This window comes from Notolepis coatsorum, assembly GCF_963971535.1.
Source record: "Notolepis coatsorum genome assembly, chromosome: 4".
NCBI classification, from domain to species: domain Eukaryota; kingdom Metazoa; phylum Chordata; class Actinopteri; order Aulopiformes; family Paralepididae; genus Notolepis; species Notolepis coatsorum.
Window position 1 is genome coordinate 193,103,526 of NC_140168.1, and position 14,763 is coordinate 193,118,288.

Genomic DNA, 14,763 nt, shown 5'->3' on the forward strand with positions numbered 1-14,763 from the left:
TGTACAGTAGCCGAACCGAAGACACACAACAACAGCGGGGGGTCTCATGGGGAAACACAACTAACACTTGTCTTTATTAAATGTTGTTTCGGGTTTTCCCACGAGAATGCACGCCTGGTTGCGTCTATTATGGAGAGAGAGGCGGGGGTCTCATCTCCATGTACAGTAGCCGAACGAAAGACACAACAACAGACAGACAGCTCAGTGATTGAAACCTACGTGTTTGTGCGACCATGTCGACCTGAACAATAGGGTGTGGGGGACAATAATGGACAATAGTATTCACATTCATATTCTGTCACCTCCATGTTCAATGTATGCACAGGGTGTGGTTAGAGGGCATTGACGTTATGTAGTCACACGGGTTGACGTGATGACGTATTAGTTTGTATTAAGGAAGTGGGAAGTAAACATGAGACGTTACGTGTATTGCATCTAAACAACCGTCTGGCAGTCTGTTTGTTCCGCACTCCTACAAGGGGATAATAAGAACAAGCCGCCTCAGAGGGAGGATACCGCAGGCGGAAGACGGCCGCTGCTGCTGGAGCTGGACCGAGTCATGTGAGACAAGCCGGCGGCAGCGCGGCGCACGGAGCCGGGGAGAAACCAGCGCCTCTCAGGCAAGAGTGTAAAGAGGGGCGTAATAGCATAGGTCAGTGGCCAATCAGAGGAACCCGGAAACACAACTGCGTTGGGTAAAGCATACACGCATCCTGGTCTGCTTCTTCATATTCGGCAGGGCAGACGCAGACGACGACAACATCTAAAGAGGCCGGGGGACTTAAAGGGACAGCGGGTCGATCTCACAAGGGCCACAAACGCAGCGTTTGCTACAGGAGCTATACGTCTCAATCTCCCTGGTCCAAACACAACCGTATGGACCTCCAGGAAGACTACTCTGGCTACTTATGGCGATCATATAAATAAACAAATATAATCTGCGTGTCGTAGCGTGGGTTGCACAAGCTTTGTTTCGACGCCATCAAATGTTTCATCTTTATGGTGTTAGTTTCAGGCCAGTGGTAAATAATGTTATAAACACCTGTTGGCGTTCTATTGATGATGTCAATCAATGAGAGATCACTGGCTTCTCATCACATTCTGCTAGCCAACAGTCTGTCTAGATGTATTATTTGGTAGCGATGCATACTTAATTCTAAATGGTGTGTATGTGTGCCTTTGCGATGAATTTAAAGACCAATTGATTATTATAATTGATCATTAATAATTCTGTGTTTACTGTGAATGTTCTTTTCTCTACCTCACGTTTCACTTTCTTTTTCGTTCGTTTTTTTTTCTTTTCATAACTGGATGAATGGGATAATCTGAATCTGGTGGAATAATTGTTATACTATTTATACACTAAATTATAAAAAGTGATTTGTGAAGCTAATCTTTTATTCTTGATTTTGAAATGCATGATTAGATTTGATTAAAATGTATCGTGATCATACAGCACAAGTACAGTACACTGAAAGGAAGTTTGGAATCCAACCATAGTGCAAATGTTACAGTAATAACCAATAACCACAATATAGCATGATGTTATCGTTTCTCTATGATCATTTCGGAAAATAAACAAAGACGGAACCTTTGGGATTGATAATTTTTATTTTGGTCCTCCCGAAACAAACTTAGTTCTCTCCAATGGCTGTTGTCATAAGCCTCAAACATAGACACAATATGGTATAGTGATATGAAACCTTTAATCATAGAAATATAATTTATATACAAATACAAAATATCAATACAAAAAAACTACCATTGGAAAAAAAAAACATTATATCTTATTATATTTGTGTCTTCACTGATTCTCTGAGACCCAGGCTGGAGTCCCACTCTGTGATTGGTGGAATGGGTTACTTATAGGGATGCTCAATATTGGCTTTTTTACCGATATACCGATATTGTCCAACTCTTAATTTCTGATACCGATATCAACCGATACCGATATATGCAGGGTTTCCCACCCCAAAAAACGGAATAATTTCAGGTAATTAACATTACATATCTCTTGTTGTGGAATTAACACAACATTATGCATACTTTTGACAATAAATAAAATCAGAATTTGTTCGTACTGGGTAAATAAAGGTTATAGAAATGTAAAAATAAGGGCGGCTAGGTGGCGCAGTGGGCAAGGCGCTCGCCACCAACGCAGGAGACGCTGGGTTCGACCAGCTTGGCTGGTCGTTCATACTAATACAATTGGCAGTATTAGGGGGTGGGAAGCTGGTGGGTGGGGATCGGACGTTGTGGACAGCGACTCCTACAGGTCGGTTGGTGCGCCTGCACAGTAGAATCAGGAAGCAACGAGGGCGGTGTGTCCCTCCCACGCAGACCCTCGCCGCTGAGAGATCGCGCTGTGCAGGTGAAAAGATGCAACGGCTGCCTCCTCGAGTACCGGAGGGGACACGTGATGCAATTGGCTTCATCCACATTGCAGCCGGCTTGTGGGAGGCATGGCCTAACAGCGTTCGAGACAGGGGAGGGTAGAATTGGACTATACGAAATTGGGGAAGGGAGAAAAATAGAAAATGGGGAGAAAAATTAGATACAACATTTTTTTTTTTGAAAACCGATACCGATATTTTCCCATATCACATTTTAATGCCAATATCGGCCGATAATATCGGACATCCCTAGTTACTTATGATGTCAGCACGGCTTGCGTGCAAGGTTGGCCAGTGCTTTGGCGTGGACGGCCTTGTAGAGGAGAGCGAAACTGGAAGGGGTGAGCTGACCTTTGCCCAGTGCGTTCACCTTCCCCATCAACACAAAGTGCATTCCTAGAAAAGACACGAAAGTCGGTCAGAGAGGTCCGTCAGCAAATCAATTGAGGAAAATGTACTTGCAGCAGAACAGGTTGTGTTGGAACAGCCTAGGTACCACCTGTGAATTGACCTATCTCAAGACCCGCCCTCTTTTCTTGATCCTCCAATCACAACTGTTGCGGAACAGTTGTGAATGGGGGATCGAGCAAAGAGGGTGGGGCTTGAGATCGGTCAGTTACAACACAAGAACAAAACGGATCAAACACAATGTTGTGTGTTTATGTGCGTCTGTGAGAAAGAGAGCAGGACTTTCTAAAAGTTATTTGTTTATGTTTATTTATTTGTATTTGTAAACATTCGAAATAAAATAATTCATTAATTCATTCATATTAGGCTGCGTTCACACTGCAAAATGTATTGCTCAGATCCGATTTTTTTTGGCCAAGATCAGATTCCAGTGTAAACTGGTCACTGCTCCTGATGCACAAATTGCACAAATTAACAATAAAGAAGATGAATGTAAAAATAATTGTGACAAATGCTACTTTACTTAGAAGTCACATGACTTATAGTTCAGACTGAGGTCGCATTGCAAAAGATCAGACCTCTATCTGATTTCAAACCACGTTATGAAAATGGCCCAGAATTGGCTCAGATTAGAATCAGATCCGAGTCACATAATAATAAATCTGATCTGGGCCACTTTTGTCTGTAGTGTGAACGGGAGTTACAGGGGCCATATCCCCCTCAATATTAGAAATGTGTCGCCCTAAAAAATTTGACATAAAAAGGCCTTTGGATCATTTTAAAGGCCCCATGTATAGTTCAATTTAGACACAAATATCGTCTTCTCTCCAGTAACGCCCGAGATCCTTACTGCATTATATTTGTGTCAGCGGGTTCCTGAATGTTGTCTTTTCCTTAACATAAATAAAGACATTGCCACCATAAATTGATGCAAAAAAGGCACAAATTGGTGCATAAATGTACACCAGGATGCAGGAAATGAAGTGTTTGATGGAGGACACCCAGACCCCTCGCTTTCAAGTTTAAATCAAACCTACGCCCTTGGCCTTATATATTATTATTTTATTCTTCATTTGTGACTTGTGAAATGTTTACTGTGAGCGATTTGTAGTGCCAAATTTCCCTCGGGATGAATAAAGTATTTCTATTCTATTCTATTAGTATTTGTATTCATGCATGTGTCATTTTACCTTTGCGTAGCCCGGGGCACTTCTTGCAGGTGGATGTCAGAGTGACCGACGCAGTGGGTCCTGACCTGGTGATGTCCAGGCGCCCCACCTTATACGCCTTAATGACGGACACTTCCACCGCCACACTGCCCCTCGGACCTGGGGTCAATGATGTCACCTTCCCCGCGATCACTGAGAGAGAGAGAGAGAGAGAGAGAGAGAGAGAGAGAGAGAGAGAGAGAGAGAGAGAGAGAGAGAGAGAGAGAGAGAGAGAGAGAGAGAGAGAGAGAGAGAGTAGTAAGAGTATGTCACAGGAAGTCCTTCATTCCAACGGCCATCAGACTAAATAACACCTCACTGAGCACAGAGTAACAGTATAAACGCTTGCATATCTTCCTGGACATTTTACATTAATTTTTTTTATTTTTACTGTATATTTTGGCTCTATATTTTAGTATGTATATCCTTAACTGTATTTTTATTCTTATTCTTATTTTAGTTTTTGACTACCTAAATGTGTATTGTGAGAAATCTGTAGTGCTGAATTTCCCGTGGGATCGATAAAGTATTTCTATTTGATTCTAAGAGAGCAATACAGAGGGGGGGGGGTGGTTAGGTGTAATCAGTGGAGAAAGAACTATCTGAACATCCATGGAGTGTGGCTAACAGATCGGCTGATAAGGGTCTCCTAACCACCCGTAGGTCTAACTTCAAGTCTAGGGGGGGACGTGCTTTTGCGGTCGCAGCCCCTGACCTCTGGAACAGCATCCCCATGTCCATTAAATCTTCGCCCTCCATCAAGTCTTTTAAATCAAAACTCAAAACCCACCTATATCGCCTGGCCTTCCCTGACTCACTTTGACTCTTGCCGTACTTGTTGACGTGTTGTTCTGTTTTTCCTTTGTCTATCCGTTGATTTTATTAAATTTTTTTTCAGTTTATTTTATACTTTTCTTTGTACTTAGCTTAGCTATGTGAAGCACTTTGGTTGACAAGCGTCATGTTTAAACGTGCTATATAAATAAATTTGATTGATTGATAACAGAGTGAGTGAGTGACGTGAAGCGTTCACCATGACATTGATCTCACACAAAGTGCCATTCCTGTGAGCTGCCACTAGAGGGCAGAGAGTGGCTACCATTGAGCAACAGTGAGTGGGTGAATGAATGAAAACTTTATTTAACAGCTTGCAGAATGGGTACAATACAGTACGGCTCAATACACACAATTGTTAAGGGGATGCAGACCAGAGAAAGACGTTTGTCTTGTTTACATCAGGGTCCCCCCTCAGGGTGACTGAGTTAGTGACATTTACATTTTACATTTTGTCGTTTAGCTGACGCCTTTATCCAAAGCATCAGCAGGAAGGGTATAACATAGAGGCATAGAGGAAGACGAGGAGGTATCAGGCTTAGATTAAAAAGATCTGCTTACCGTCCAGCAATTCCATCCATCTTTCTGGCGAATGCACGTTCGTTGGAGGGAAGGATGGACGACTTGAGAGCGAGGGTCCGATTCCAACGGGAGATGAGAGACGTTAACATCATGTGTTTCACGGAGACATGGCTCAAGCCAGCGACGCCGGACAACAGCGTCTCTCCATCGGACAACTTCACCGTCCTGAGAGCAGATCGCACGGCAGCCTCTGGGAAGAGCATCGGAGGTGGGGTCTGCATCCTCACGAACAATCTCTGGGTTAATCCCAAAGAAGTACATGTCCTCTCAAGTTCATGCTCCCCAGATATGGAACATCTCTCAATCCTGTGCCGTCCGTTCCACCTACCCCGTGAGTTTACCGCGGTCATCATGTCCGTCGTATATATCCCCCCACAGGCAAATACTGGCAAAGCGCTGGTGGAATTACACGACCACCTCAACAGACAACAGATCAAGCATCCGGAAGCCGCGATGATAGTGGCTGGTGATTTCAAACAGGCGAATCTGAAGAAAGTGACGCCGTCCTTTTTTCAGCACATCGCCTGCTCCACGAGGGGGAGGAACACACTCGACCATTGTTACACCCCGTTCAGAGCCGGCTACAAAGCTGTAGCGGCTCCGCCATTGATGGGTGCTGCAAGCGAGAGCGATCACGACTACATTTTTTTAATCCCTGCATACAAACAAAGATCACGTGACGCCGTCGTGTCACGTGAGACAAAAAAGTGGTCTGACGAATCAGAGGCCACGCTCCAAGATGCGCTCGAAGACACGGACTGGGACATGTTTAAAGGAAGCGCCAGTGACGTCAGCGAGTACGCTGATACCGTGGTGAGCTACATAACAACAGTAGCTGACGGTATTGTCCTCACGAAAAGGGTGCGGGTTTTCCCAAACCAGAAACCTTGGGTGGACAGCACTATTAGAGCAGCCCTGAACTCTCGCACCACAGCTTATAACCTGGGCAGAGAGTCAGGAAATATGGAAGAGTACAAGGCTTCAGTCTACACTCTGCGCAAGGCTGTTAAACTTGCTAAGAGGACATATGCTGATAAACTGGAGACACAAATGGCACAAAACGACACAAGAGGCTTGTGGCGGGGACTGAAGACAATAACTGACTACAAAGTCAGCGCCCCCTCAATGGGGAGCGACGGCGCCTCTCTCGCGGACAAACTCAACTCCTTCTACGCTCGGTTCGGTGTAGACAGTGTCGCCGCTAGCCCTCTGGCTAGTGACGTCACTGGCGCACCGGCTGTTGTGGAGGAGGGGGGGGGGCAACCGCGGGGGGGCGGGGGCTCTCTCTCGTTGTCGGAACACAGTGTGAGAAGAGCATTTATGCAGGTGAACACCAGGAAGGCTGCTGGCCCAGATGGTATAACAGGACGCATACTTAAGTCCTGTGCCAACCAGCTTGCCCCGGTGTTCACCGCCATATTTAATCAATCCCTGGCGGAGTCAGTGGTCCCTGCCTGCTTCAAGATGTCTACCATCATCCCTGTACCGAAGAAACCCTCCCCAACATGTCCAAATGACTACAGACCGGTGGCACTCACCTCTGTGGTCATGAAATGTTTCGAGAGGCTGGTCAAGGACCACATTTGTGCCTCCCTCCCCAGTGATATGGACCCTATGCAATTTGCATACAGGACAAACAGGTCCACTGACGACGCGGTCTCCCAGGTACTGCACAGCACTCTCTCCCACCTTGACCGTCAGAAGGGGGGCTATGTGAGACTGTTGTTCATTGACTACAGCTCAGCGTTCAACACCATAGTCCCCACCAGACTGGTGGACAAGCTGATCGAGCTAGGTCTGAGCTCCGCCCTGAGCGCCTGGGTACTGGACTTTCTGAGTGAAAGACCCCAGGCGGTCAGGGTGGGGGGTCAGACCTCCAACACCATCACCCTGAGCATCGGGTCCCCCCAGGGCTGTGTTCTAAGCCCCCTGCTGTACTCACTCTACACACACGATTGTGTGGCCAAGTTCAGCTCCAACTCCATAGTGAAGTTCGCAGACGACACGGTGGTGGTGGGGCTGATCTCGGACAACGACGAGAAGGCCTACCGGGAGGAGGTTGAGGTACTGGAACGCTGGTGCCAGGACAACAGCCTGCTCCTGAACATTGGTAAAACCAAGGAGCTGATCGTGGATTATAGGAGAGGACAGCAGGAGACACACACACCACTGATGATTAACGGGGCTACCGTGGACAGGGTGAGCAGCTTTAAGTACCTGGGGGTCCACATCTCAGAGGATCTGACATGGTCAACACACATAGACACAGTAGTAAAGAAAGCGAAGCAGCGACTCTACCACCTGAGACAGTTAAGGAAGTTCAGAGTATCGGGGAAGATACTCCAGTCCTTCTACTCAGGAGCTGTAGAGAGCATCTTGACCGGAAACATCACTGCCTGGTATGGAAACAGCACGGCACAGGACAAGAAGGCCCTACAGAGAGTGGTGCGCTCAGCCGAGCGTACCACGGGTATTGCGCTACCTCCCCTGCAGGTTCTATACAACAAGAGGTGCAAATCCAGAGCCTGCAGAATAATGAAAGACCCCCACCACCCCAATAACAGCCTGTTCCAGCTGCTGAGGTCAGGCAGACGCCTGCGAACCCCAGCTACTAGGACGGAGAGGCTTAGGCTCAGCTTCTTCCCCCAGGCCATCAGAGCCTTGAACAATGAACATTGAGTGCCACAGAAACTGAACTATCAACACAGAAGCACACACAAGCACACACACGACACGCACGCTGTGCACGCTCACACACTAGCAGCCACTTTAACACTTTAACACGAGCGGGCACACACTCATGCCGCACACACGCACACTTATGGCCAAGAGGAAAGGCCACTTTAAATTAGTATAACAACAGGAACAGTGTATTGCACTACTAAAGCTACCTAGCATGTCCTATATGCTCTGTAAATACTATGTACAGATACCGAGATGTCACACCATGTTACCTGTCACCTGTTTATTGCACAATGTTGTTTTTTTATTGGATTCTATTATATGTTGTACCACTGTATTTTTATTGGATTCTATTATATGTTGTACCACTGTATTGCACATCGTCGCAGGCAAGACCACCCGCATTTCATTGTATACTTGTATGCCGTGACAATTAAAACTCTTGACTTGACTTGATAACTCTTTCAGCAGAGTCCTACTTGGAAGGGAGAGAACAGATGGTGGAGGTAAATGGTACTCTATCCCCCCCCCCTCACAGTGAGCTGTGGTGTTCCACAACAAGGAAGCATACTAGGACCGCTACTGTTCCTAATTTATGCAAATGACATGTCGTCAGCTTGTGACTGCAACTTGTTCTTATTCACGGATGACTCAGCCCTGCTGGTCTCTGACAAGAACAAGTTACAGGTTGAAAAAACCCTCAGCTCAGAACTCGGCATAATCTGCACCTGGCTCGCTGATAACAAACTATCATTACACCTGGGTAAAACAGAGTCCATTCTCTTCGGATCAAATAACAAACTCAGCAAGACCGACGGCTTCTCAGTTACAGTAGTGGGTGACAATATTGTCACAAGGAAAGATGAAATTACATACCTGGGTTCCATCCTAGAGGCAAATCTTTCCTGTGACAAAATGGCATCCAATGTAATAAAAAAAAAGTCAACCAACAAACTAGATTCTTGTACCGGATCTCCTCTCTGGTAAACAAGAATACCCTGAAGACTCTGGCAGGAGCACTCATTCAAGGGTACTATGACTATGCTTGCACCTCATGGTACCAAAGCACCTCAAAGGCGCTAAAAACAAGTTCAAGTTCAAGTTTCAAGTTTCTTTATTAGTTGTCATACAAAAGTACAGAATACTTTTATATAAAATGCTTCTTTCTGTTTTGCTCCAGAGATTGTGCTAGATAAAAATAGATAAGTATAAAATGAGTATAATAAGTATAAAATAGAAGTCAAGTATGTGGACAAAAGTGTTCAATATATACTGTAACTGAGGGGTACAATTCCCTGACTGTATTGTTAGATATGATATTTAATACCACTACCTCATGTACTTTAACTTCTGGCCACCCAGTACAAGATATAAGTATGATGAACACTTTCCCACCTGATGAAACGAACCAACACAAATGTACCAAATCGAAAGTTTAATACAGCAAAGGGTGTATACAACGATCACTTAATTACATTTATGATTTGAAATATGGAATATGCACTTTTATGGCAAATTAGTATTCGTAGGTAAATCAACATTGAATGTCCAATCTCTGGTTGCGCAGGGAGTAAGTATACAACCTGGAATATTTAGGAAACGATAGCGATGGTACTTAAATGATTATAGCTGGATACACTAAGGGGGGGGGGGGGGGTCCCGCTGGTTGTAAGACAGTAGGAGGAGGGGGTTAGAGAAGCCGCTGGCGGTATCCCATCTGGCCGACGGTGTCTTGGGAGAATCCAAAGTCTTGGACACGGTGCCCACAGAACCTCGGGCCGCAGACGAATACAGCTGGACCCTCTGTGGAACGGTATCTGCCGGTCCACAACGGAGAGACGTGAGGCGACCTCACGTGTAGAGCGCCGTCTCACCTGGAGTCCTCTCCGGGGGGTAATTCCAACACTCAGCAGTGTTGGCCTTTATCCATGGAATAATCAAAGCACACAAAGCATAATCCAAGCCGTGGAAGGCTCGCCGTCGTCTGGGTAGAGTAATCCAATATACAGGTCCAGTCGCTCTTGGCCCGGAGCTCCTCGGATGCAATCACCACTAGGGTTCTGACCAGCCTGGTTAAGCGTCCAGATAACGTCAGGAACGATGGGGGTGCTGATAACTGTAGAACTCTAACCGAACGATGCACCATACATAAATAGACTATTATTAGCTTAATAGAATACGTCCAACTCGACGGTATGGTGCCAAACTATGACCATTCAACTATTAATCTACACGATATCTCAATGCCTATTCTGGGCCAAGTAGGCCTTACTACACCGCACGTGCGTCGTGGGGAGGCTTTTGCGTCTGTCACTCTGTTGGAGGGTAAAGAACTGGACTAAAAAGAAAGTTCTACTTTACGAGCGCCATATATATATGCGCTATGAACAAATAGTACCACACGTATTTCGCCCGACATATTACTGCGCGGAACCGGGGGTTTGCCTCGACATGTTAGGCGGCACGATTGAACTTGGACCTAGGGGTATGGCAACCTGGCGCCAGGTTCTCGTCCAATGGTAGAATGAAACTATTATGGGCTGTTTAGTAGAAACGGGGATATTCAATGCATATTGTACAAGGAATATACAGGGGATATCAAACGATATACAAATACAATTAAATATATATATATAAATAAATATACATATTCGGTTTAATCTGATCCTTCACAACAGCCGCCCCCTAATTAGTCCCACCTAATTAGCTAAGCAGAGACAGATTAACCGCACTGTCTTCCACTCAAGGTCCGCTGTAAGGGTCAGTCAACTCACAAAGTCATAGGGTCATGGTCATCATCGATAGTATCTGGGAGTCGGGGCAGTTCTATGAGCCTCGCCACGGGACGTGTGTAAGTGCGCCCTTGGACAAGTACTTCAGCTGCTCGGACCTTGCCATCGGCACCGGTGATCACTTTGCTTACGCGGCCAGCCGGCCACATAGCTCTGGGTAGTGACTGGTCAATTATCATGACGACTGTTCCTTCTGTCAAATTGTCTCTCTCTTTTACCCACTTCTGGCGGGTCTGTAGAGACGGTAGGTAGTGAAGTAGGAAGCTGCTCCAAAACTTGTCAGCTAGTACTTGGCTGTACCTCCACATTCTTCGGCCGTTCGCTTCTTCAGGCCTGTACATTGTCTGGGGTAGCGCGGGATCCAGCCGCCCCATTAGGAGTGTGTTGGGGGTGACTGGGTCGACATCTGCTACATCACTGGAGACGTAACCGAGGGGCTTTGAGTTCAATACTCCCTCGATCTCCGTGAGGACTGTCATTAGGACTTCCTCTGCCACAGTCTGGGCTCCGAGAACTGCGTACAGGGCTGTCTTTATAGAACGTACTTCTCGTTCCCAGGTTCCACCGAAGTGGGGTGCGTTCGGGGGATTAAACTGGAAGTCAATCTGGGCTGGAGCGAGGTGGGTCTTAAGTTCTGGGCCCATAGCTTGGAAGCTCTCTCTCAGCTCTCTTTCTCCGCCTTTGAAGTTGGTCCCGTGATCAGACAACAATGTAGACGGTTTTCCTTTCCGTGATGTGAATCTCCGGAAGGCCATAAGGAATGAGTCTGTGCTCATGGTCGGAAGGAGCTCGATATGTATCGCTCTGGTGGTCATGCATTTGAATACAATACCCCACCGCTTCTCGGTGCCTCTTCCTCTCTTTATATACAACGGGCCAAAACAGTCCATGCCTGTGGAGTGGAATGGCTTGTCACCGATTCGGAGGCGACAGGGGGGTAGGTCAGCCATCCGTGGTATGCTGGGCTGCGCGCGCCACTTACGGCAGTCTAGACAGGTTCGCTGGAAGCGCCGTACTGCTTCTCTCCCTTGCAATATCCAATAACGACGTCTGATCTCCGCGAAGACTCTCTCTGCTCCTGCGTGGTGTACATCCTCGTCGTATTTCTTTATGATCAGCTCTGTGACCTTGTGTCGGCTGTTCAAGACGATCGGGTGCTTAATGTCATCTGGTAGATCGGGGGCTCTCCGCAGGCGACCACCCACTCTGATGAGATTACGTGCGTCACTCTCTGGTGCCAGGTGAATCAGTCTGCTGTCTGATGGGACGGGGTTTCCTCCCTGTAGACAGTCTAGTTCATCGGGGAACGAGTCTCTCTGGGCTCGTTGTAGTAGAAGAAGTTCTGCTTCTTCGTAGTCAGCTGCTGACATGTCAGTGGTGGACTGAATCTCTGGGTGGTGCCGCAGGAATGTTCTTTGTTGCGCACTCTCTAGGGTAATGCAGTCATCTATGTTGGGGTCTGTGGAGGCGACAGTGCTCAGTCCACAGAACATAGGCTTCTTGTTCTCAGCCTCCTCGTTACTTGCTTCCCTCGGGGTGGGCGTAGGCCAATCTCCTTCCGGGAGCTTGAGGAATGCTGGTCCGTCACTGTAGATGTTGCGACGGGTTAGGTCATCCAGGGACATTCCCCGGGTGATGACGTCAGCTGGGTTGTGTTTGGTATCCACATACCTCCAGCTTGCTTCTTCTGTTAATTCTTGAATCTCGGTGACTCTGACTCCCACGAAGACTTTGTATCTGCATGAATCAGACTTAATCCATGTGAGTACTGTCGTGGAATCTGACCACAAGATTGTTCTATGCACCGGAATGGTGAGTTCACGTTGGATTAACGTGGCTAGATGCGCTCCTGCGAGGGCTGCGCAGAGCTCTAGACGTGGGATAGATTGTTGCTTACGTGGGGCTATTCTTGAGCGGGCCAGTATGAAAGCAGTGTGTATCTCTCCTCCCATCTCTTGGGCACGCAAATAGGCAACCGATCCGTAGGCTACTTCGGAGGCGTCGCTGAAGATGTGTAGCTCAATCTCGCATGTCTCTGGCCTCACTGTGGATGGGAAGTAGCTGCGGCGTATATTGACACCTGGGAGTGAGCGGAGTTCCGTCTCCCACTCTCTCCATGTTGAGGCAAGGTGTGCGGGTATTGGGTCGTCCCAGCCCTGGTCCTTGTCCCATAGTGCTCGTACAATCATCTTTGCCCTGGTGGTGTAAGGTAGAATACATCCCAACGGGTCATATTGTCTGGCGAGTGTTCTGTACACACTCCGTCTGGTGGTCGGTATCGCCGCCGACCTTCCTTGCTCTGGAGCCAAGGGTTTGTGTCTATAGTGGAGCGAGTCTGTTTTGAAGCGCCAGACTAATCCTAGTGTCATTTCTTGGGCTTCTCCTGGGATTGTCGCCATCCAGGTCTCGCTGCTGGCAGCCTTGTCCGCGGAGGAGAGGCTGCGCAATACGTGCGGGTCGCTGCTTGCCCACTGCCTGAGATCAAAGCCGCCTTTGATTAGGGAGGCGCGTAACTTGATTAGGAGAGCCTCGGCTTCTTCTTGAGTCGAGACGCTTTGTAAACAGTTGTCCACGTAGAAACTGTTCTTCACACTGTGTTGGACCTCTTCATCTGCTGTTGGGTCCTCTGCGTCTCTCTGTGGGCTGGTACCGGCAGGGCACCATAGCCAGCTGGTCCAGGTGCTATTCCTCGGGGCTGGTCGTGCGTCGTGCTCACCCGTGAATAGAGTCGGGGGTCTGTAGCGCAGCGCCGCGGGGGTATAGCCTGGACTGTATGGGACCTCCTGGTCCGGTGGAGTACTGTGCTGTCGTCGGGCTTGGTTCTCCTCTTCTCCCTCTTCTTCCTCTATCAGATCTTCCAGATCCTGTAATCGTTTATCTTGCTTCTCCGCAGTGTATGCCGCTCCTTCCTTGTAGCTGGGTCTCGCTTGGACCGGTCTGGGAAGGGGGCTTTGTCTGTTGGTCAAGTTCAGGGTCGCTTGCTCGTTTAGGAGGCGCTGCTCTTGACCGTTGTCTCGACGAGTTCCTTGAACCCCTGGTGGAGGGAGAGGGTGTTGCCCTGGGGATCATCAGCCGCTTCCTTAGCTGCGCCATTAACTTGTCGCGCTCGGCTTGTAGTCTGTCGCGCTCGGCTTGGCGCTGGATGAGATCGATGTTGCGCTCTGCTTCTCTTTGGGCATAGTCAGCGGCGCGCTGGGCTTCGGCGGCGGCGCGCTCTGCTTCTCTTTGGGCATAGTCAGCGACGCGCTGGGCTTCGGCGGCGGCGCGCTCTGCTTCTCTTTGGGCATAGTCAGCGACGCGCTGGGCTCCGGCGGCGGCGCGCTCTGCTGCGGCCCGGTCTCTTACCATATTAATTTCCGTCTGAAGGCGTCTCATCTCCCGGTGTCTCATCTCCCGGCGTATGCGCTCTTCTTCGCTCCGTCGCTGCGCTTGGAGGCGTTCTCTTTCAATAGTAAAATGTTCGTGCTCGCTAAGCGCCTGTGCTTGGAGACGGTCGCGTTCACCCTGAAGTCGATCGCGTTCGGTAGAGGCTGTCAGGCGGACGAGGAACGCCTGTCGTAGCATCCTCGCCGCTTCTCTGGGGGAAGGCGGTTGTGGAGGTGAGCCGCTCCTGCGTGAGCCGCTCCTGGGGGTACTCGTTGGGGAGTCCTGGAGCTCTATTTCCTCTGCGCTCTCCTCCTCTTCTTCCGTGCAGAGTTCTCTCTCTGTAGGGTTGTCTTCCTCCCGGGGCTGTTCGGGGACTACTTCTTGAGTAGTGGCGGGGGGTAAAGGCATGTCAGCTCCCTCCTGGTCCCCACCGTGAGCTTGGTCAGTTACATTAGGACCTACTAGGGCCTCTGTGGTCGGGGAAACCTGCTCATTAAG

General features: G+C 48.3%; 1 protein-coding gene across 1 annotated transcript in view; it reads right to left on the bottom strand.

Moving 5' to 3' along the window:
* Positions 1-1,599: 1,599 nt before the first annotated feature.
* Positions 1,600-14,763, bottom strand: part of pcolceb (procollagen C-endopeptidase enhancer b) — a 112,938-nt gene continuing 99,774 nt past the window's right edge. The window contains exons 8-9 of the mRNA XM_084311793.1: positions 3,992-4,162; positions 1,600-2,789 (exon numbers count right to left, since the gene is read on the bottom strand). Coding sequence (XP_084167919.1) covers positions 2,659-2,789; positions 3,992-4,162 — 302 coding nt within the window. The 3' untranslated portion in view covers positions 1,600-2,658. The remainder of the gene's footprint in view (positions 2,790-3,991; positions 4,163-14,763) is intronic.